This window comes from Haliotis rubra, unplaced genomic scaffold, assembly GCF_003918875.1.
Source record: "Haliotis rubra isolate DU_JTF1 unplaced genomic scaffold, ASM391887v1 Scf63, whole genome shotgun sequence".
Taxonomy (NCBI): domain Eukaryota; kingdom Metazoa; phylum Mollusca; class Gastropoda; order Lepetellida; family Haliotidae; genus Haliotis; species Haliotis rubra.
Window position 1 is genome coordinate 891,014 of NW_025767335.1, and position 25,804 is coordinate 916,817.

The 25,804-nt window shown below is 40.0% G+C and overlaps 1 protein-coding gene across 1 annotated transcript in view; it reads right to left on the minus strand.

Moving 5' to 3' along the window:
• The window catches only part of LOC124256485 (nuclear receptor coactivator 2-like), a 166,448-nt gene that overhangs the window by 43,414 nt on the left and 97,230 nt on the right, over window positions 1–25,804 (minus strand). Inside the window, 2 exon segments of the mRNA XM_046690473.1 lie at window positions 802–893; window positions 1,305–1,477. Coding sequence (XP_046546429.1) covers window positions 802–893; window positions 1,305–1,477 — 265 coding nt within the window.

The following is a 25,804-nucleotide window of genomic DNA, read 5'->3' on the forward strand; positions in this document are numbered from 1 at the left end:
ACATTTGCGTAGTATCCTTGGACAAGATACTTAGATCCACATTGTCTCAGTTCACCCAGCTGTAAAATGGGTACCCATGAGGATGTGCTGGCAATGTGAGTGTTTAGTTCATTGCGCCTAACAGGCAGCATGGCTGTATGATCCCTAGGGAGTTGAAAAAGTATCGGAAAGTGCGATAGTGTCCTATGACCGGGGATAGTAATGTATGTAGCGCCGTGGAGCAGTCAATGTGCCTGGATATGAGCGCCATATAAGCGGACTATTACTACTACTATTACTACAATCAGCCTTAGAAACAGGCATGAGTCGCAACCAGATTGCTCAAATTGCAAAAACAAGATTGCTCTAAGGTTAGTGTATCCAGAGCAGTGTTCAAAATTAAGCATGGAAGTCAAGGGATTCTTCCCATAGACCTAATGCTAAACCTTGACGAACCCCTAGACTGATATCCAGAAGACCCAAAGAATTCCGTGATGATACACAAGGCCATAATCATTTGCCCAAGGCACTAAACCAGGTGAGTGAGTGACTTTAGTTTTACGCCGCCGCTTTTAGCAATATTCCAGCAATATCATGGCTGCCCATGTGCCCATGTGGGGAATCGAACCTGGGTCTTCAGCGTGACGAGCAAACGCCTTAACTACTATGCTATCCCACCGCCCCTAAACCAGATGAGTAGTGGGCATTTGTACATAATCTGATTGGTGCTGCTGCATATGAGTGAGGTGAATGAGCGAGGATAAGTCCTTATGGAAGGAGGTAGGGTGGTACCCCAGTCTGGTACCCGAGCACGGTACCTACCTCGAGCAGCAGCGGTCCTAGCAGGTCATTGGCGAGGATGGAAGGCTTGCTGGACGATACCTGACTTTGTTGAACTCGTCTCCCGACCCACTCTCAGCTGAAACAAAACTTTCATTTATTTCTATATCCCAAAGGGAAGGTATTGACTGCAAGAACACAAGATTTCTATTAATTATCTCCCAAACTGAGCTGTAAGAATACAGATGACAAATCTCCTGAGACAGATAAATGCTGAGTGTACGGTATTGCAGGCAAACATGATCAACATCATTTGAGGAACAACTGTTAGGTTTCCCACAAACTGCAACCCCTAGCTGGGTTTTATACCATTACAAGCACATGACAACCAAGGAAATTACTTTTTCGGACAAATGTGAAGACACACTGAGCATTTTTGCTGCAAGAAAATAAATCAGAGAGAGACTGAGTTTCCTAACGATTGTACTGTTGGTTGGTCACCTGGTTTCCAATCATCAGCCAGTAAATATAGAACGATTATTTACCTTGCTTGTTAATTTGCTGGATTTGGTTGACGGTCTCCTGCAGTATTGCACACTTGTCGGGCTTGACGGAGAATACACTCATGTCCGTGAAACTTTCCGAGATCAGCTCCGCAAGCTCCTCAATGTAGATGTTCTCCTGCTCCCGCCGTTGCTGCTCATTAAGCTGTTTAATCCTGAAACAATAGCATCAGTTAGTCAAACAGGTAATTTTAAGTTGCTGTTTAATCCAGAAATAATAGTGACAGTTAGTCAAACAGGTAATTTTAAGTTGTTGTTTGATCCAGAAATAATAGTGACAGTTAGCCAAACAGGTAATTTTAAGTTGTTGTTTGATCCTGAAACAATAGTGGCAGTTAGTCAAACAGGTAATTTTAGGTTGTTGTTTGATCCTGAAACAATAGTGGCATTTAGTCAAACAGGTAATATTAAGCTGCAGTTTAATCCTGTAACAATAGCACCAGTGAGTCAAACAGGTCATTTTAGGTTCCTGTTTGATCCTGAAACATAGTACCAAGAAGTCAAACAGGTCATTTTAGGTTGCTGTTTGATCTTGAAACATAGTACCAAGTATATGTCTCAACAAAGATGGGGCCCATCTAACAACAGTCCATCCAAATGAAACGTTCGCATTTACAAGCCCAAACATGGCTACAAACATCACTTCCTGTATAGTTTGATGTTATGATTGGCCTAAACTAGACTCCAGACTAGTGGCTGACGTCCCAGACTGTATCAAACTAAAAGTTCAAACATTAAAAAATATTGTTGAATATTCTTACATGAGTAGTCATGGATAGTAATGTAATTATGACTTCCAAACGAACACCAAACAGGTACCGACAAAAATATTATGACATCTGTTGGCATCACATTATGAATTCAGCGTTGTCACCAGATGGAAGGTCTACTTGTTATAAAGACAACAATGACTACCACAATGTCAGTTCCACCTGCAACAGGTGTTAACACATTCATGCTTCACTGTGATGACCCAGCTTTTCCAATTTACATATCATTCAAAAACAATGATGCCAATTACAAATCATTAGCATAAAAGAGATTTCCATATCTGCCAAAAAATTAATCAGCTGGAGATCTGTATGATTCCAAAACAATGATACCAATTACAAATAATATTCAGAAATGCAAGTTCCATATTTTCAAAAATATTAACAAACATTTAATTTTATGTGTATGTTTTTTAATATACACCTCCCCTTCCCCTGTATAGCAGCAAATATGGCAATACGCTTATTTCATTAGTCTGATAGGGCGGTGGGGTAGCCCAGTGTTTAAAGCATTCGCTCGTCACGCCAAGGGCCCGGGTTTGATTTTCCACATGGGTACAATTTGTGAAGCCCATTTCTCGTGTCCTCCGCCCTGATATTGCTGGAATATTGCTAAAAACAGCGTAAAACCATACTCTGTCACATTACTCTGATTGCATGTTGTAAATCAATACAGAAACACGCACTTCAGCAGCTCTAAAAACATCTATCCTATATTGCATATCATGAATCAACTCCAGAAGTTGAATCTAAGTTGGAAAATATCAGAAATCAACTGTCAGTTAACTTGACCCTCTTCTGCAGATCTTGCATGTCGCGTTTCAAATGTAGCCATCAGGGGAGATAATGCATGTTCAAACGCTGTATGGAAGCAGCTGGTGAGAACAACCTGATTGTACAAGCAGTATTGATAATGATAATGAAGTGGCCCTTATTACCCACCATGTCATCAGGTGAGATCTGATTGGGTCTGCAATCAGCCAATAGACTGCTGCTATCTGATTGGTTGAGTCATGTTATGTAGAGTATACTGGTTTCCATACAAGATGTTACCCAAGGGCTGATGGTTGGAACTAGAGAAACACCAGCATGTCAGCTTGTGTCAGGAACTGAAGAATGGAACGACACCTGTTTCCTCCCAGCTGACAGCTACACAAACTACCATTACAAAATGAGCCATGGACTATCTGGATCAAACTCCTGGCCAAACAGTCAAAAGAGTCCTCAAAATTATGGAATCACAATTGTGACAGACACTTTGACCTGTCTGAAGATTAAAGTATACAGCACATCGACTTTTTCAGACTCTCTTCAGACAATAACATGTTTTTTGGTTGTTGGGTTTTTTTATTATTAAGCCAGACCAATTTTATTTCTTGTTTTACAGAGGGAAGGCAGGAAGGAAATAAATAAACAAAATAAAATCACCAGTCAAAGAAAAATTCCTTCTTAAAATTAAAAGTATTTTGCTTCTGGCAATTTATGAAGTGTTTATGGGGCAAAAAACAATCAAATAAGAACTTCTTATAAGTTTATATTTTTGGCCAATAAAACAAGGATTTTATTTTTTGAGAGGGGAAAATTAATTTATATTTTTTTTCTTATTCTTGAAAAAATACAACCGGCGGATCTGTAAAACAAGAAATAAAATTGGTCTGGCCTTATTATTAAATTTTTCATTCATTCATTCATTCATTCATTCATTCCATGTTGCCTTACCAGCATATGGCCTCTTCTTCAACATACCTTATTCTCAATACAGCCTGGTTGATGCAAATTGCTTCCCTATACATATGAATCATGGAGGTGAACTGTGTCCCCTGGTAATATAACTTTATGGTACTGACAGAACAGGGATTTGAAAACTATAAACTTGTAGCACTGTGTCTCATGTTGAGTTGATGTCATACATCAGCAGTTAACTTCACACTGCTGCTTTTGTAAAGTTCTGAATGTAAAATCTAAAGTCACATCAGAATTTCCATGTATTTTCCCATTTTCCTGTTTATTTTTTGCTCACCTTAGAAAGAGACTAGTAAGCAGTCTACCATCACTACCCAAATGTTACAGATGTGTATTAATAGAACACACAACACTGAGAAATCCATGATCTGCCCAACAGATATTCAGGCCTACCAAAGAAAACTTTCCCACTGTGCAGAAAAACGCAGAAAAGCCCACATTAATCGTGGAAATAGCAACATTAACATAATACCTCGCTACTGAAACAGTAAAAACGGCAATGAAAAACTATGAAACTGCAACATTTTTATATCAGCGAACTTTGACCTCTACTGCGCATGCGCATTACGATCCAGGCTTCTTTCCAATTTCCGAGCAACCATGAATCGCCTCGCGTAGAAAAAGTATTAAATATGTCGAAATAATTGCTGTCAATCGTTTCATACGAATGGAAAGTAAACTAAACAAGTGTGCACACAAGTATCATGATGATAAATGCCAAATAACACAACAGAAATACTTAAAAAGGAATGTAACTTTTGTCCAAGCTGGAAAATGTCAACATGCGGTCGAGACTTCCTCTTCCATGTGCGCATGCACAAAATCGAAGTTGCGAGCTCCTCGTTTTATGATGCAGTGTTAGCGATTTAAAGCTGCCGTTTTTACTGTTTCAGTAGCGAGGTATTATGTTTGTGTTGCTATTTCCACGATTAATGTGGTCTTTTCTGTGTTTTTCTGCACAGTGGAAAGTTTTCTTTGGTAGGCCTGGAAAGATTTAGCCCATAATAAATCAAGTCCATCAGAGTATGAATATAAAGGGAAATATTGTTCAGTTTGAAGCATCTAAGCATATGGAAGCATATGGAACAAATGACCGGTGCATGTCGTCTCCTGGCATGTCTGAGGTGATCCTTTCAGGCCTTCAAACAACAAACTCTTTTATCTTATTTACACGTTGGCTCACAACTGCGACCGTCTACCGAGTGTCTCAGAAAGTAGCTAACAAACAATCTACGACTGCTACCCAAAAGATCACACATATTTGAAAATAGCACCGCATTCCATAAAACTCTGAAATGCATCATGCTGTAAAGAAATATAGCGTGTGCACATGTGTGTGCAAGCTCATGCATGTGCACGTCTTCCTGTACTGCAGCAACATCCTCCACACCCTCCAAAGACAGCCTACAGATAGTGTGGTCATACTAGCATATACTTTCACTACCACAAACAATCTTCTACTGTCAGTTTGTGCATTTCTAAATAAGGTGTAAGAAGCCTTTTCACAGCCTTTTGTTGACATCATCTGTTAACTTGTTCCTCATTTAACCTTTAAAAGTTGAACCTTTTACTGTTAACAGGTTCAAATTTTACTGTTAACAGGTTCGTCATTTTACTGTTATGTGTTCACTTTTTACTGTTGATTTATTTACCCTTTTACTGTTAATGCAATTAGGCTTTTAGTTATTGTGTTCACCCATTTACAGTTATGGTGTTCACCCTTGTACTAATGAGTTCACCTTTTTACTGTTACTCTGTTCACCCTTTTACTGTTAATGAGTTCACCCTTTTACTGTTAATGCGATCACCCTTTTACCGATGTCTTCACCCTTTTACCATTACTGTCTTCACCCTTTTACTGTTAATCAGTTCACCCTTTTACTGTTAATGAGTTCACCATTTTACTGTTAATGTGTTCACCCTTTTACTGTTAATGTGTTCATTCTTTTACTGTTATCACATTCACTTTTAGGCTTTCCTTCTTACTAGTAACTTGTTGGCCATTTCATTAACATGTTAACATGTTAACTCTTTTCCTGCTAACATATCTGCAACTGTACTGTTATTGTGTTAACCCCTTTTACGGTTGATCTGTTGAGCATCAAATGTTCTATCTCCTGTTTTTAAATCAGACAAAATATAATCTTTCAACTTTTGATGGCATGAAACTACAGAACATATTTATGTATATACCATAAACACTCCAGCCATATAACAAAGACTGAGAATTAACTCAGTCCAAATATTTACTGAGACTATCAATAATAAGGCCTTGTTTTTATTACACTTATTTACTGTTTTCCCAGGAAACCATTGCTTTAGATCACTGCCTGAACTCATCTACACAAACTTATATTTTTTCATATTTTGTCGACTACCATGAATAATTAATGATCATAAAGTTATCACTTTCATCACATTATTCTAAATTGGTCACACGAATACAGAAGATTGCATAAGTTGGCCAAAAGCCAAATGTATCATGATATTTCTCACAGAACCCCATTTCCACAAACTCATTTCCTCTTAATTCTCCACTGAACATGCTGAAAAGGCAATAATGATATGTTTTGGTTCAATGCCAAAATCGTTCCTGATTATCAACAGACAAAGAACCATTCAACAACCCATGCTTGTCGTAAGTGGCAACAAACATCATCAGTTGGTCACTGGATTGCCTGGTCTAGACTCAATCAGTTTCAGACAGCCATCATCCAGCTGTAATATTGCTAAACTGTGGCATTGAACAACAACCAGACAAAGTACAGACCTACATCATCAGCACAATGTAATACTGAACTTAATGTGTATAATAAAATGATGCATACTATTACATAACAAATTATGAAAAAAATACCAAAAGGAAATAATATCAAGAAAACAATTGTTTTAAAGCATTTAAATTACTTCTGACAAGTCTAATAAAATAATCATTTTCTAAATGGTTTATTTTGACTACAAGATTCCAATTCTGAATCAGACTGCATAAGCTTTTATCAAGTCCTATACATAATAACACAGGAAGAAATCTCAAAGGAGGGACAGCAGTCTGTGTTAGAATATTTAGACTGACTGACTGACTGAGTTTGGTTTTAGGCCGCTTTTAGCAATATTCCAGCAACATCACAGTGGGGGACACCAGAAATGGGCTTCACACATTGTACCCATGTGGGGATTCGAACCTGGGTCTTTGGCGTGACGAGCCAACTCTTTAACCATTAGGCTACCCCACCGCCCCTAAAATATTCAGAACCAAAGATTCCCAACTTATATCTTGGTATTGTATACAACCTAGTGTTAATATATTAATTTGTATTAGTAGAACTTGCAAAGATAAAACAATAACTAGCCTCTATATATAATGTTAAAGATCATAGATTCTTACAGTACTGATAATAATGTTATTTTTTTCACAGACCTACTTATCAACCTAAAGATTATTTTATGCTTTTCGATCAATTATTTCCCTGATAATGTGAACAGTTTTATATCTCCTAAAATACCTCCAGCTACCTATACCACACATGAGGACTCATAAAAACCTATATCTTCTTAATGAGCTTACAATATGATTGTTATTACAGTCCATGAAGATTAAATATCATTGATACTATTCAGCATTACAACAGCTAATCCGTTCCATTTTTAAACCAAACAAACCACTCAGGTGCACGTGTCACAGAGATGTGAATTATAACAGTTCATTGCAATGATAATGAGACGTGATCTGCACATGACATCAATACCAATACAATATAGCCACTGATTTAGACATGTGACATGTTAGAATAACACATTGCCCACGTCAGTATCAGAACTAGCATACCACAAAAACTGTTGCAAGTCCAGTCCATGTTGGTAGTGGGGGTGTCTACCTATATGACCTGCCTGTCTGAATGTCAGTTGCTGCATACTCAGTATCAGCTCCCTGCAGACTCCCTCACACCACTCCGTCTAGTCACACAGAAAAAACACAGCACTCGAAACATTAATTTGTCTAATTCCTCTACAAACCAGCTCACAAGAATTCCTCTGTCACATCACACTGTGTCACAGACTTGGTGACCGAGGCTTAGAAGCTCATTTCCAGCTGGCTGAATTAGAAGGTGTGAGAGTATGGCCACACACGACATCCAGTCTACTAAGACAGGCTGTTCCAACTGCCGAGAGCTGCAGCCAGAGAGAGGCACACTACCACACAAGAGCTGCTCCGTTAACCATCTCACCTGGCCACCAAGTACATCACTAGGGGTGACAGTTCAGATCCTTCATTTCAAGTCAGTTAACATGCAACCAATCATTTGATTTGGAATGTCAAATTTGTGTGATCAATAACTTGCTTGAAAAACATCAGCAGTCAAAGAAGGATGGCTGCAGAGGTGTAAAAAATATGACATAAAAGAAAAGTCACAATTCATCCATCCCAGCTTACATCTTATGTCATGTTCATGAAAGAAACAGTTCTTCAGAGACTTATGACAGGATTCAGATCATTACAAGAATAAGACAGCAATAAAGCACATATGAATTAAGAACTACTGTAATAATGTACTCTTAACTTGTCATCCGTGTATAAACAGATTAGAATTTTAACAAAACTGCTGGGAACAGCTTTCACTATTACAACATTACATGAATAACATATGCCCACACAGGGTCACAAGACCACAAAATTAAAAATGACACCTCTGTTTGAAAACCAGTTTCAGATGTCCCTGTCTGAAACTTCAGTCATGTCGTTGTGACGATATAATGGAGTGTGACATACTGACCAGCCCCGAAATAAGACCATCACCATTTGGTAAGAATCCACTCTTCAACATCTTCCTCCTTGCCACCCACGGTTTTCCACCAATGTAAATCCAAAAAGACTAAAAAAAGGTCCATACAGAATGTACACATATACCTCAATGCACGTTCAACAGGTTCCATGTCCATCAGCATCGTCAACAGGTGGGGCCGACTGCTGATGAGGTACAGGAGGTCACGGGTTATCTTGCCATGTGACAACTCCCCATAGCAGCCTTGATGAGCAGAACTCCATCTTCCCTGTGCCTCCTACATAGTCTGTTGGTCGTGTGAGCGCAAGTCACATGTGCTGATGACGAGAAGCTGATCAACCAGCCTCAAAAACTGACACAAGAGCAAAGCTACAGTAGCACAAGCAGAGAAATAATCGCCTTGCTAATGTTGCCATGGCGACCAAGAGAAATGTAAAAGGCAGTCTCAGTTGTTTTGCTGCCGAGTATGGACAATAACAGAGCTCAGGTAGACAGTGGGTCTGCACTGCCTCCTCCCTCCCTCCTGCCCTAGGCTAGCCACTAACTCCCTGCCCACACTGCTAGAAACACAAGCTCTCTCTAAATGCAGCCACCATGTTATTAGTGGGTGTCTCGTCTGCTCCATGGTGTTGTATTCACCGACGGTCACCTTACATGTCCACCCCTTTTTTTCTCCGCCGCTGTGGACATTGTTCCCAGTAAATCTCCTGTTATTCAAGCCATATACACCAGGTGTTCTGCCTAGCCATGGTCATTAAGGCCAAGAACCCAACAGTTGGGGGCATGCTGCAATATAATCCCAGGTTTTCCAAACAGGCTGAAACAATATTCCAATTAATTGCTAATCATGAATATATATCACAAATCAGAAGCTGATGGAATCAATCCTAAGCTTTCTAATGCAGATAACCATACCCTCACAAACGGCTGAGGTTATCTACACAAAGAATGGTGATGTAATGAACAGTAAGTGGAGCTTTGCTGTAAATACCGTTCATAATATTGGTGTCAAAATCTTTAGCAAGTATGTCTGAAACGGTTCAAGCATGACACTTGCGTAAAAATCCATCCATGACTATATACATAACATGTTGAGGCATAATATGCAAACATGAAAGATAAAAAGCATATATTAAAAAAAAAAGGGTTTCAATGTTTTGCTCAATCTTTTATGACATTATTCTTTAAGATTACTCTTCCATATCAGACGTCTGAACACTGAACTATAGATTTTTAAGCAAACATCACCTCTGCCACTTCTAGCTCCCAATTAAATGTGTGACAGTACGGCTGTATCACATGGAACAGCATCAACAGGGAGAGACAGAGCTGACTGGGCTCAGATTCCATCTGGGACTGGCTCGTGCCAGTGATTCAACAGGTGTCAACACTACCCACAGAAGGAAGTCCTGTAATGAATGTGTTCATCAGACTGCAAGTGTCACTGCTATGCATCTAGAACAGCCTCCTCGTCTATAAACAGTGTAAGGTAGACCTGACGATCACCACTGGAGTCCGTCTGTTGAGATGTGAGCAGGAGCAGCTGGGGTGAGCGAGTGAAGGAAAGCGTCACACATACCCCAACAGGTGAGTGAGTTGAGTTGAGTTGAAGCTCACCAATGGTGCTCAGTCATTGAGATGTTGGAAGAGCAGCTGGGGTGAGCGAGTGGAGAAGATAGTCACACATTCACCAACTGGTGAGTGAGTGAGTTGAATTGAAGCTCACCAATGTAGCTCAGTCGTTGAGATTTCCAGCTGGGGTGAGTGAGTGAAGAAGACATACACCAACTGGTGAGTGAGTGAGTTGAATTGAAGCTCACCAATGTAGCTCAGTAGTTGAGATGTCCAGCTGGGGTGAGTTGAGTTTAAGCTCACCACTGCAGTCTGGCAGTTGAGATGCGAGTAGGATCAGCTGGGGTGAGAGAGTGAAAAAGATAGTCACGATATCACCAACAGGTGAGTGAGCAAGATGAGTTGAAGCTCACTGCTGGAGCTCAGTTGAGGTGTGTAGGATAGTCACGTGACTACTACCAACAAGGTGAGCTCCAACTACAAGGCTATGCAAGTGCTAAGGCCAACAATATCTCAGACATCCCAAGGTATAAAACAATAGTCTTCTTGTATGAAAATTTGACTGCACACTCATGAAAAAAAACAGACCAGCTTGATCACTCATCTACATTTACCGAAAAATAGTTTCTTAGGCAAGCAGCTTGACTGCATCCTAGAGTAATTAAAACCAATTACCAAGAGATTTAAATTATAATATTTCACAAAATATGTTACACAATTTGTTAATAACATTTTTTTCTTATTTCCATACTTTTATCTATTTTTCACCTGTCCACTCTCCTGGTGGTTAAGGTTGAAGGTGAGAAACAAAGTTTTTCCGTTGTATCACAGTGTGTCACTTAACGTTGGAGAAAAACCTGAAGTGATGCAGTCCTCAGAGCAAACTGCCTTCCGCCAGGGCAACCAGTGCCTACCTTCCGCCAGGGCAACCAGTGCCTACCTATTGCTTCAGCATCTGCTGACTGCAATGCCGTGCTACATGTGTCTCCAGTCTATGGGTGGCATTACAATCACTGGATGCTCTAGCAACAACTGGAGAAACTTGATCACAAAAGACTCCAATGTTTAAAACATTATGGTGTTCCCAGTCCACTCCACTCCAGTTCATCCAGGGAATACAAATCTTGGTTTACAGATACACTAAAATATGGAACTATCTTTCTCTCAATGCTTATTCCCAGGTTTAGCAACAAAAAAGCATGTACAAAGATATATTGCAAAACGAGCCTGATAAATGGCACAGATGCTGACATATTCATTCCTTCCCAACCCTCCCACCTGTACATAATCATAACAACTGACCAGAAACTCAAGACACAAAAAACATCTGGCCTTACGAGGTGCCACTTAACAGCAGATACGGAGATATTTTCACAACACTTTGAAGATGCAAAATGGAACAAGACATATTCCACAAAATATACATCTATCTCAGTTTCATTATTCCCCATAAATTTGTTTGTGGAATTCAAACATCACAAAGGGATTGTCTTTTCGGGCAACCATAATGTAACGATATTCATGCATGGTATGATAAAAGGAAACTGATCTAATTTGCTGTACTTGCTTACGGGGCACATCTTCTACAAAAGTCTCAAGGTCGACCAATGGTCCTATGTTGCAAAAGCAAATCAGAAAAAAGTCTTATTGTCTATAAATCTGGTGAGAACATTTTTAGCAAGGCTGCAAGATCAACCAGAGCCTGAGTGTCAGGGCAGGGCAGACTACCACCCTTCTAAGCCCTCCTCTATCCCTGCTCACTGTGTCTTGGACAATATAGCACACAATGCAGGGCTAACCAGCTGGGCCTTCAGCCTTTAGCCATACATCACACAGACTCTCAGCACCTCTACTAACGAGTGGAATCAATGATCCATGAAAACAGCTTTGGAGTCGCATGACTGGTGTTTCTGGCTGTCACAATGTAGGGCAGGAGTGCTGCTGGCAGCTCCAATAGCCTTCCTTCTGGTCACTTGGTCAGGCGAACCACTGCACATTTGCAAAAGGAATATGGTTTAATGGGTTAGGACTGCATATTGTACAGATGCGATCTGACCAGATATTTGGTCTGTGAACAGCCTAGAGCTACTGGCTACTTCCTAATGGAATATGGTTCAGAGAGTTGGGCATGAACATGTACAGCTGTGATAGAACTGAGACAATTAGTCTTGTACTGTCCAAAAGCTACTGACACACAGACAAGCTGCAGCACAGTTTAACAGACTAGGAAGACCCACTTACAACTAAGATAAACTTGTGTGGCTTCGAACATCCAATTCTTTCTAACATCAAACGTAAGTGTGTGAGACTGGAAACCTACCAAACTGCATCCTAGCCATATCTCCTCTGTGTGATTACTATCGGTAAGTAGGGCAAGAGCTTCAGTTGTAGCTCTACATCTACACTAACACTTCGTCTCTGAAAATACATAATTTTGAGAGAAACAAGTAATTCCATAAAAACTGAAAAGGAGATCCAGTGAACTGAGGGAAATCTTGTCTTCATTTAGAAAGGACAAGGCAGGAAGGAAAATAACGTGCTCAGTGACAGACATGCTACTCAACATCTACACTATTTTCTATCACTAAACCAAGTTCTCATTCTGTTACATGAAATTCTATCCATAAACTGGTCAGATGGAAAATAACTGCTTCTCGTATGAAGACAACAGAATCTGAATTTTTAAGTCCTTAAAATTGCATGAGGATATGCTTCCCTCCTCCTCAGAACTAGACACAAATGAAGCTTAACATTATTGCTACGGTGATGACAGCATTAAGTTGTTCATGTTAATTTTAACTCAAACCAAAAATACCCTTCATGAGTTGAGACAAAAACATGTTCAAATTTCATATTTCATTAAAACATTCAACCAGAATGTACCTGCAAGTTTTAAACGGAGAAGATGCTACTTTGAAGCACTGCAAAGAGAAGGGGTATTCATTCTGATGAATCAGTGTCATTGTCATCGTTCCAAATGTGAGCCAGAACACTCAATAATTTCCCTTAAACTGTCTTGCTGATATCCAATCCCTCCATCATGTATAAAGAGTGTGGGAATTAACGTGGACAAACAGCCTATTCCTTCTCATCTCGAGAACATTGTCACATGAGTTTATGAAACAAACAAAGCATAGTATTCTCGGGAAGCCATTATGTAAATGTGAACCAAGCATTTAGACATTAACCATCTTACTTCAGAAAACTTTATGAAACTTCATAAAACTCTCTCCCTCTTTAAAAGTTTTGATGGCGTATAAAACCTTAATTCCTTAAATTTAGGGGTGGATGGATTACTGGTCCTGCAAGTTTTCCATTCAACAAAATCAACTCACCTTGGTTCACAATGTTTTATTATAGAAAATAACAAGAAAAAACTCCCATCCTATTTCCACATCAAGATTGTTACCTAAGCTGTGAATGTTTCAGTACTTATTCGATTCCATTATCTTTGTCTAAATCTTCCACAATATTGTACATACCATATAAGAATACAGAATAACATTTAAATATACATCTCATACTTCATGGCAGAATTATTTTTTTTTGTATTACAAGGAATTCAAAATTTTCAGAAATAAGTGGTTTGGGGAGAGGGGAAATTTGCAATAAGGAATTTTATATTATTTCTACATTAAACTTTTGAATTTGTTCTGAAGATATCCTTGGAACATCTGTCAGTGTGTTTGTATGCATTAAAACTCTATTTGAAATCCACATCCCTAGTTTGGAATATTTTTACCAAACAAGGACGTGGGTTGGTGGCCATTAAAAATGTAATCAACATGAGGCCTTTTCATATATTGTATGCTTTAAACACAAATTTAATATGTATTCACTGACTGACTGAGATTGGTTTTACGCCGCTTTTAGCAATATTCCAGCAACATCACGGCGGGGGACACCAGAAATGGGCTTCACACACTGTATCCATGTGGGGATTCGATAATATGTATTCAACATTTTATCAGTGTGACATACACTACTTAAATGCAAGCCTGTCGATACGAACTCTACACGTATAATCAGATGAAAGCTATATATAATGAAATACACATATATATAAACATGTCAACATCTATCAGACATTGAAACAAAATGTTTCTATTTCACAATAAAGGGTTTCGAGTGAGTGAGTGAGTGTGATTTTATGGCGCTTTTAGCAATATTCCAGCAATATCACCACGGGGAACACCAGAAATGGGTTTCACACTTTGTACCTATCTGGAGAATTGAACCCGGGTCTTCAGCATGACGAACGGATGCTTTAACCACTCGGCTACCCTAACGCCCCTTAAAGGGTTTAGAATAACGTGTTCACGTTGCCTCAAGCATATAGGGCCTGCATGTTCACAAAAGTTTTGAGAAATTTCCAACTGGTCCGCAGACAAGACACTTTTCCATATCCAGTAGGAAACTACTGTGTATAGCACTTCACCACATCTCACAATAGCATTGTAAGAGTATACAACAGCAGGGGCAGAATATAAATTCCACATTTACCAATCCTCTGCCATAGCAATCTGGTGTGAATAACAGACAAAACCTGTATCAGTGACAGACAGAACTGGCCATGGAAAGCCTGGGTATGTCTTTTTTCTGTCAAGACACAGCCTCTGTCTATTCATATCTACATACAGTACATAGTACACTCAACAACCTAGATTAAAGAACCGTTCTGTTCAAATACCCTGATTTGTGTGATCGCCTGCTAGTGGATAATCTTGATAATATCCCGATATACACTTGTCAGTTGTAATGCACTGTCTACTCAGAACAAAATGGCTATAAAGAGCTCAGTGTCACAAAGAGATATGGGTGGTAATATGAGCGGTATGACAGCCCAGCCCTTACAAACAAGGGAGGCCACTCTTACAACACACTAGGATAATAACTATAGATATTATGTAACAAGGTCATTGAGTAAAGACTGGTGAAACAGACAGAATCTGCAGAAGCCATTACAGTATTATATGACTGACTGAGTTTGGTTTTACGCCGCTTTTAGCAACATTCCAGCAACATCACGCGGGGGACACCAGAAATGGGCTTCACACATTGTACCCATGTGGGGATTCGAACCCGGGTCTTCGGTGCGACGAGCCGACGCTTTAACCATTAGGCTACCCCACCGCCCCAAAGTATTATATGAAGATATAATAAATATATCAAATATTAACAAACGTGAAGATTAATATTCTCACAGATTTGACACGTTAAATACAACAGTTGAAAACACAAAACCTAAAAAAGTTTGAATTTCATCATCGCATCCTGTTGCATAATTTCAATGGGTGGATTCAACCAAGTAATTTCTTTGAAATGAACTCAACTCTTCATTTGTTGGAAATCAGCATGACAAATTATGTCCTGAAAATTTACATGACAACTGGCATAACTGCTGGGTTGGATAACAGGTGGTAGAAATAGTGAAAAAAAACATGTTGGATAAATCTATTTCTGAAAAAATGTTTTTGAATTTGTAGTTGCCAAGGAGTTGGTTTGAAATATCTCCCCAGTAGTAATACATATTATAAATCTCTCAAACACCTCCCCCACCAAACTTTGACCTGGCTGAACTTTTAGGTTCAGACCACAGCACGAGATAGTTGTTTTGTGACCTACCAAACACCTCTCACAGTGCTTTGTGTGGGTTTAGCTCAGTTGTTAAGACTTTCGAAGGTTTTGGGCAAGTGAGTTTTGAAAAACTTTTGTGTTTTCAACTGTTGTATTTAACTTGTTTTTTTTCAACCAATCAGAATCAGGTTTTTTTCACTGCACAAATTATTCTGTTCTGCTTATTTAAAACCTAGACACTTGCATCACAACTCTTTAAACATGTCCAAATTGCATCAAAAATAAAATTTAAATTGATGTCACATACATTAATTCATACTGCATAAAAAGATTTTGGGACGACATGACATTTTGGCACACTTTTCAAACCAATTACTGATGTAAAATACATATCGCGATATAGTTAGTTATCTGCTACACAAATGGATTTGATATAATCTGTGCATTTTATGGGAATATTCTGTTGTATGCATCCTGACAATGTTGCTGCTGCTGTGAAACCCTAACCTCAGAAACATTACACGTTTGATTTCAAACAGGAAATGGCTATGAACTGTCCCATCATTGTGTCAACTTGAAGAGGGATTAATCACATGACAGACAGACTACAGGTGATATCCTCATCAGGCGGCAGGTGGGTTTACATATGGCTGGAGTGATCGGGGGGGGTCCAGGTGGGTGAGGTGTGGGGACGAGGGTGAGAGTGTGGGGGTGAGGGTGAGAGGATGTGGGTGAGGGTGAGAGGATGTGGGTGATGGGGATGGGGTGGGGTTGAGGATGAGGGTTGAGGATGAGGGTGAGGTGAGGGTGAAGGTGAGGGCGAGGTGAGGGTAAGGGTGTGGTTGAGGTTGTGGGTGTGGGTGAAGGTGAAGGTGAGTTTGCTGATGTGGGTAATGGTAAGGTTGTGTGTGTGGGTGAGGGCGATGACGAGGGCTTTGTTTCTAATTGGTATCTTCTATATTTGCATTTTGTAGTACAACTAACCCCTGGATCCATTCCTGTTGTTCCTGTCCTTGACCTCCATCAGCCAACTTCATTTGCAATGTACATCAGGGTTATAGACAATCAGAATCCGAGTAACAAACCAGCCTCAATGTTAAGATGGCGATATCAACTACATGATGGCCAGCCCCACTGTTTATATTTGTGACAAAGTGAACAATGAAAAACTGTCTTACAGACCAAAGAAAACTAAAAAGACTTTTTGATGGAAAGGATATCTTTGTGTCCATCAAAACTTGCTGTGGCATGTTGTTCGTTGTTCCATTTCCTTTAGTGTTGCTGTTCAGAAATGTGAGCCATGGAGATATATAGCCAGTGTATGAAATATGCCAAACTTCCAGCCAGACATCAGGGCTGGTAACTTCAAAATGTTACCACCCAAAATGGATTTAACCAAACCAAATATGGTGATTTTACTTAGATGTATGGAACATCTAAAAATTTTACCAAACCATCAGGCTGGCTAGTTGTAAATTTAGACCGTCCGTCAGAAATCTAGACCGTCTCAGGCGGTGGGACGGGCCTTATTTCATTCACTGATATAGCGTGTGGTATTTGTGTCATCTAATCCTTTAAATTTGTTGCTCAAATGTTTGTCTTGTCATACAACATTGTCACTAGTTATAACTGTCATAGCAAGGAATAGCAAGACATGCATCAACAGACCTTTCATACAATCTTTACCAATTACAACCTCTAGTAATTCGATCTTCATAGCTGTTGGCAGAGGAAGTGTCCCATGCAATATTTCCTGATTATTAGTGGTTTATAGAGCGAGACACACATATTGTGTTGCGGTATGCCGAAGAGTCTATACTGAGACTGAGCTGACCACCATCATAATATTCTACTTGGCGTCTGTGGTATTTGTTGATGGTATTCCGGACAGGGCTTTTAAAATCTCTTTGACGCCACCCCCATGCAACATTGTCCCAGTATCGGCCATCTTTTCTAATGTGTGGCTACATGTGTAGGCATAATGACATTTTATGCTGTACACAAGACACACGGCAATGTTACACACTAGACACATGGCAATGCTCCACACAAGGTACATGGCAATGTTGATCTGATATCACTCCATAGCTTTAAAGTTTAAAACGGAAACGGTTAGAGCTACACAGCCTTGACACAAGCAGAAACCTGGTGTTCAACAAGCTCAGGGTAGAGTTACACGACCTTGACAGACACCAGAAACCTGCTGTCCAAGGCACTTTAGGGTCCAAGACAGCACTGGTGTCCAAGGCATTTAGGGTAGAGCTACACAACCTTGACAGACACCAGAACCCTGGTGTACAAGGCACTTCAAGATATAGCTACTGCCTTGACACACACCAGAAACCTGCTGTCCAAGGCACTCTGAGACAATTCAGTGTAGAGACTAAGGTAGAGCTACACAACCTTGACAGACAACAGAAATCTGGTGTCTGAGACAATTCAGTGTAGAGCTACACAACCTTGACAGACAACAGAAATCTGGTTGTCCAAGACACTTCAGGGTAGAGCAACATGATCTTTACATCGTACAAAGTTGCCATTTGTTTGATCAGTATCATTTTTCAAAAGAATGACTGTGAATATTGATGCCCACTGCAGGAAACTGTATAATGAATATGCTCTAGATATTGAGGCCAAGGCTCCGATGTGTTTCAACAGGCTTACACACAGGTAATCTCACTGGATTGTCATGCATGAGCCTTTGAGTTTTAGACTTTTATTGACCCTACTGTTCTATTCTATCAAAAATGTTCTGACAAGAGAAACAATTTCACAAAACACTCACTGATATCAAAAGACACAAGGGCAAGAAATTAATTATCATCCAAAATCTATCTTCCAACTTTTCCTGTTTGCAATCAGTAATAAGCAGATCCTTGTGTGTACTGCTTATCAGCTTCAGTGCCAGAGACTGGTGATGTCACAATAATGAAACCGATAATTATCTACAAAGCATTGTGATGCAATGTCAATTCAGGGACATATCTAGACTAACAACTAGTCTCTGAAATGAACATATTTTACTGAAAAAAACGTTCATAGTAAAAAAATATATATATAATGAAAAGGAGCCCAGAGACTTTCTTCATTTTCAGAAGCTGAGGAAATCTAGACTTGCCACATTTTCTAGACTTGCATGGGCTTTCTTGGATATATTTGCTTCAGGGTCTGTACGAGAGACTAGGACATATCCTGTGGAAGCCAATTCGGGATGATAAACTAAGCAGTTTGTTACTTTAGTTCCACTCTACCAAAGCAACACAAGATAACAGTATCCTTGTTTCTGTGTCAAAAAGTAAATATAAGCACTCACAAACAAATGTGGAAGACTTTTTTTGTCACTATTTCAAGGGTTTTTGTTTGAAAAGTAAGGAACAAGTCTAAAAAACATTATTTTCACCTATCCAAAGTATATTTTTCTTCATTTTGAGTTTTGTTAATGTTCTGTCCCAAGGATAGTTTTAACATGGACAGTCCCAATGAAGCATTGAAAGTTGAGACAGACCTTTTTCGCTGCAGTTTCTCTAACTAGAGCTCCTCAATCTTTAATTGTTCACATTAAGAGTTGTCACTAGGACCTCTTCAATTTCATCCTAAATTTCAACACAGCATAAGTATTGAGTTACAGTCAGGTGTTCCAAGCATTTGCCTTCTTAGGACTTAGGCTTGCTCTAAGTATTATAGTGGGCTCCAGTGTAATGACAGCAGGTTGAAAACAACAAGACCAAGGCAGACACAATCAGTCATGTTCTGGACACAGTGAGACACATTTAACCATCATCTGGACACAGGTGAAACACATTCAACAATCATGTGGACACAGGTGAGACACATTCAACAATCATCTGGAGACATACACATACTTCAGGCACTCACTATTTGGTCAGTGGAAGTTGACAAATTTCCTTAGACTCTTGCTCCCAGCTAACTCAACAACCCTTATATTCCAGCTGGCAACATGTATTATTGTCAATGAGATATATTTTGAGAAGTAGCCTCCTCATCCTCATTAAACAAAAGGTGAATATCATGTTAATCCTCAGTTGTCCTAAGAGTCTGGACACAATACACACTGTCAAGACAGTGACAGCTCACCCCAATAAGTCTCAGGTTTCTCCACTTTCTCCTTTATAGCCACATGTTTATCAGAGGTGCTGGTTATCTATGAATCTTGTGGATCCTGCTGCTGCTCTCTGTCCAAGCATTCCAGCCATATTCCCCATCAGGTGGTCAGCATCACTGGCCTTCCTTCCTTATCATCCCCCTTAGACAAGCACATACCTAGCCTCTCAACATCTAGACCTCTTCCTTCATCATCTGAATCACAAGGATGTGTTTCATTTGCTGACCACAGGTATGGCCATCAGGTTCCCTTTATTCTCACCTCTATCAGCACATGGATGTGAATTGCCTCAACACCTGACATTGATGTCCGGGACCACCTCAATACATCTCCACCCTTCACAGTGGAGCCACATCAATACATCTCCACCCTTCACAGTGGAGCCACCTCAATACATCTCCACCCTTCACAGTGGAGCCACATCAATACATCTCAACTCCAGTGGACCACATCAATACATCACAGTGGAGCCACATCAATACATCTCCACCCTTCACAGTGGAGCCACCTCAATACATCTCCACCCTTCACAGTGGAGCCATGTCAATACATCTCCACCCTTCACAGTGGAGCCACATCAATACATCTCCACCCTTCACAGTGGAGCCACCTCAATACATCTCCACCCTTCACAGTGGAGCCATGTCAATACATCTCCACCCTTCACAGTGGAGCCATGTCAATACATCTCCACCCTTCACAGTGGTGCCACATCAATACACAGATCTCCACCCTTCACAGTGGAGCCATGTCAATACATCTCCACCCTTCACTGACTGACATGACAATACATTCCACCCTTCACAGTGGTGCCAATATTCCATCTATCACCCTTCACCTTCACAAATGGGCTTAACACATTGTGTCCACCCTTCACATTGGAGCCACGTCAATACATCTCCACCCTTCACATTGGAGCCACGTCAATACATACATCTCCACCCTGCACAGTGGAGCCACGTCAATACATCTTCACCCTTCACAGTGGAGCCACATCACAGCTGATTGGTATTTCCCGGCTCAGTTTACGAGACACATACCCACAGTAATCTTAATACAACCAATAATTTTGTAAAGAATACAATGCCTAATTACTGAATATAATACAATGTCTAGCAAAATCAAATTAGAACTGAGAAGGTAAATAATCAGTCTAGTGATGTTCAATTGCAAATTTCACCTCTTTACTGACAATGTCATTTTCTCTTGTTCATTCACACGAAGTGATACATTCTAAATTTTTTACCACCAGAAATAAAGAGTTCAATAAATGTGTAACCCGAAGATAAGTCGACCCCTTTCTTCAGAATGCTTTCTTGGTCCTCAAAATTCGACTTATCTGCAGCCACCTAAGGTAGCTGTCAACCCATCTGACAGCCCAACTGACATGGCCCATCTTCTACCCTCTACACCCCTACTCCCTCAATCTACACCACCACGAACCAATCCACCCTATTTGGTTCTCCTGTCTGAATGCACTCAAGCAGTTCACCCATACAATGTCTCCTACAACAGACATTACACAACCAAGTGTTACAGTTTTCACCTCACTACTTGTTTTGTCATCGTTGTAATTTCTACTGAATATTTCATGACCTGCGAGTTAGAATACTGCTCAGCTCCTATCGACTAACTAAATGAAACAACAGAGAATTTGTCGTGTTATTCTACAATGACAAATATGTGATTTAAACCAGCCCCAGTGAATATGCTGGGGCTTCATATACAAATATTTACTAAGCACAATAAACATGCAGACCTGAGCCATGACTGCATTTGGTATGCTATGAAAATCCCATAACTCAGAACAGCAACATAAAGTGTTCCCATGTATCAAGCGTGACAGTTTTATGATGAGCTATGTTTATTTTACAGTTTGATACTGTAGCAGATTTTTATTGCCATGTCAGAAGTAGCCATGTCCATAAGCCACTAAGACCCCTTCTCAGCCTGCCCTGCTAACCTTTTGGCCTAGCAGTCCCATCCTACCTATGGCCTTGAGACTGGTATGCCTACCTGGAGATCGGCTTGCCCACAGCACTGGGAAGGAAGGTAAATAAATATCCAGTCACCACCCTCTTCCACAAGGCTGTCCCACCCGGGGTCAGGATGTGGGGACAGGGTGCGTCCTGATCTCACTGGGGGTAGACCAGGTCCAAGGTCACTGCTGTCCACCAGATGTCCATCTGCCACCAAATGTGTCAAGCTTTCAGTCCTGCTGACCTGATTGAGTCAAGATGGTAGGACCTGTTACCAACAGCACATGCCAGTTACACAGATCCCAATGTTAGCCTGGTGTGTGCAGGCCAGCCTGGGCCAGGTTCATCTTCCACATCATTACAAAGTACTCCACTGTGTTGGTATTAAAGTCCAGCTTTCAGAAATCCAGATAAATATAGCACTCCCTGTTCACCTCCATTGCTGGTCAGACTACAGCTAGCTGTGGGATCTCACAGGTCATGTGACCAGTTACATAACCCATGTCCAGTAGTGTGGTCAGTCCAGCAACAATCTTAGGCCAATCAGCTCTCCGCTCCACTGCCCACTGAGCCTGCCTACATTCCTCAACAACTGGACTCTTGAATCAATACAGCCCTACCTCACTATAACGCGGCCTCACCTTTTAAACCTGTTTCATTATAACACGGTGGAACAGGGAAGTGGTCAATGAATTACATACATATTTCAAGAAGTAATAATCTGTAAATAGAACCTACTGGAGCATAAGAAAGACACCTTGTGTGGATCCTCGCTACAGTGTGAATGCAGGGATAAGATGGCAGTCCTGGTAAGCCACGGGTTGTATGATTACATTACCAGGGAAAGGATGTGGTCATCCAGTGGCCATGCAACACTTCATATGGCATGGTCACCACAGAGTAATTATCTCTCATATGGCAGAAATTAGTCGAAGAAAACACATGTTACTCTCCCCTCCTTCCATTACTTCCAGTCTCAAAAGCACAATAACCATGCTTCCTGTTTGCATAAAAGCTATCATACTGTGCCGTCCTGTTCTGATATTTTCATCACACTTTCAAACCTGTCAATGTGGTTGACAAATATATTATGTGGTTGACAAATTAGTTGCATATAGTCTGAGCAATGACAGTTCATGGAAGGCTGAAGATTACATACATTGCCTACACCTTAAACATCATAAGCTTATCAGTGTGTATCCATGTAGAAGGTCATTCCCACAGCTTTTACAACAACACTAATCACTACAAACAATTCATGGGTACTAAATGGCTATCCACGAACACACATTTAATCAACCATATTTCTCAACCCCTGTACAGTTATGGCCTGCTTTGGACAAATTTCACAACTCAGGTTAGATATTTGACTTGCACAAGTCTCTAAGGTAATAATTAATAGTTTAAATGATAATTTCTATGAAAAAATAACAGACTGACATCCTTAGACTTGCACAAATCTCTAATGGAATAATTAATAGTTTAAATGATAAGTCCCCTTATCTAGACTTGCCTCTTTAAAGGATAGATTTACTACACATCCATGGGTTTAGCGTTCAGTACAGCCTTGAAGCAAGACTAGTTAGATGTGTAAATAACACTATAACCACTTCTCTCCAATACTATACAAAAATACTTGTCTATGAATGGTATAACTGACTATAACCTAGGAATCTGAGTCACCCCCTGACTTTAAACACACCAATTGTCGAACACCTTGTCTCTGAAATATACATGTTTTACAGAAATACAGTTCTTAAATCAACTTATTAAAATAAGATAAAAAGGAGCCAAGATACAATCTTCATTTTCAGAAACTGATACTGCAGGAATCCAAACTGCCCACATATCATTGAATCATTGAATTACATGGGCTTTACTGGATATATTGGTTTCAGGGTCTGTAAAACACAGTCACCCACATTATAACAGATATACACTGAAGATCACATCCAGGCATCTAACTATTTCTCTGTAAACCTGATAAAAGTATCCACATGGAAGAGTGAGTGAGTATGGTTTTACATCACTTATAGAAATATTCCAGCAATAGCATGATGGTGGCACCAGAAATGGGTTTCACACATTGTACCCATGTGGGGAATTGAACCCGAGTCTCTAGCATGACAAGCGAACACTTTAACCACTAGGCTACCCCACCGCCCCACAGTATTATCTGAAGATATAATAAATATATCAAATATTACTAAACGTGAAGATTAATATTCTCACAGATGTGACAAGTTAAATACAACAGTTGAAAACACAAATGTTAGTCTCTAGCATGACGAGCAAACACTTTAACCACAAGGCTACCCCACCGCCCCTCTGCATGTAAAACATGCAGACATAGACCCAACTATCAAGGTGACCACATAAAAATTCATTGACAGTCACTGTAGACCTTCAGTAAAGTAAGAACAGGTAACGTGTCTGCAGGACAACTCGTCTATTTGCAGAGTTCTGTTTGTCTATTTGATCCATGCTTGATACCTTCATTGACAGTGAACCCATACAAACAGCCTGTTATTACTAAATACTAATGTATACACAACAGTTATGCATGGTTATTCCATGGCTGAGGAGTGAAAATGTCACATCAAAACCTTGGTCCTCAAACATTTACAGCTACACATAAACCACCTGAATTTACAGGTCACAGTCTATGTCCAAGATGTACAGTCACAGCAAATAACCTTTGTCATCCATCACACTGTACACATTAAACATGTTCTCTATGACCAAGATGTACAGTTACAGTATATAAAGCTCTGTCATCCATCTCACTGCATACATACATTATCCCATGCCTAAAACAAGAAACATACAGTTACAGAATATAAAGCCGGCAAACAAATATTTATTCCATGCCCAAGAAAAGAAAAGTATAGTTAGAGTATATAAACCTAGTCATCCAGTTTGATGTATATACATTTATTCCATGCCCAAGACAAGAAACCTACAGTTTATATATACATTTATTCCATGCCTAAGGCTAAGGTAAGAAATGTACTGGTAGAGTATATAAACACTAGTCATCCAGTTTGATGTATACATACATTTATTCCATGCCCAAGACAAGAAACCTACAGTTAGAGAATGTAAACCCTAGTGATCCAGCTCGATGTATATACATTTATTCCATGCCTAAGGTAAGAAATGTACTGGTAGAGCATATAAAACCCTAGTCATCCAGCTCGATGTATACATACTTTTATTCCATGCCTAAGGTAAGAAATGTACTGTTAGAGCATATAAAACCTGAGTCGTCCATCTCGTCATCCATCTCGTCATATACATACATTTATCCCATGCCCAAGACAAGATACATACAGTTAGAGCATATTTATAAAACCCTAGTCGTCCAACTCGTTGTATACATACATTTATTCCATGCCTGAGACAAGAAACACACAGTTAGAGAATATAAACCCTAGTTGTCCAGCTCAATGAGTACATACATTTATTCCATGCTCCCGAGATGTACAGTTATACATGTAGATAACAGTATAATTACATAGACCCTGAAGAGTGGCTACCTAACAAGCAGTACCCACTGAGTAAACAAGAGCTGTGCTGGTCCATCACATTATAACGAGGCACAGTCCAGCGTAATAGTGAAGAAGTTCAGCCAGCTTGTCATTGAACAAGCAAAGCATGAAGACTGCAGTCTTCCCCCTCCAACTGCCACACAATATTCCAGGCTGAATCAATAGGTTCACTGACCAGTGTAATGGCCAATTCTCAAATGCAACCAAATTTGTTTAGTTGTGCCTCTCTGCTAATCGCCTGGTGGTACAATGCTTCATTATACCGGAGTGACAATGGTAAGAGAGGACTGGTCTGCAGGCCAGTGGTCAGCTTTGACCTGTCTGTCATTACTCAGTGCCCAATGTAACCAGTGGGTAACAATGTTGGTTTGGCGTGACAGTTACCC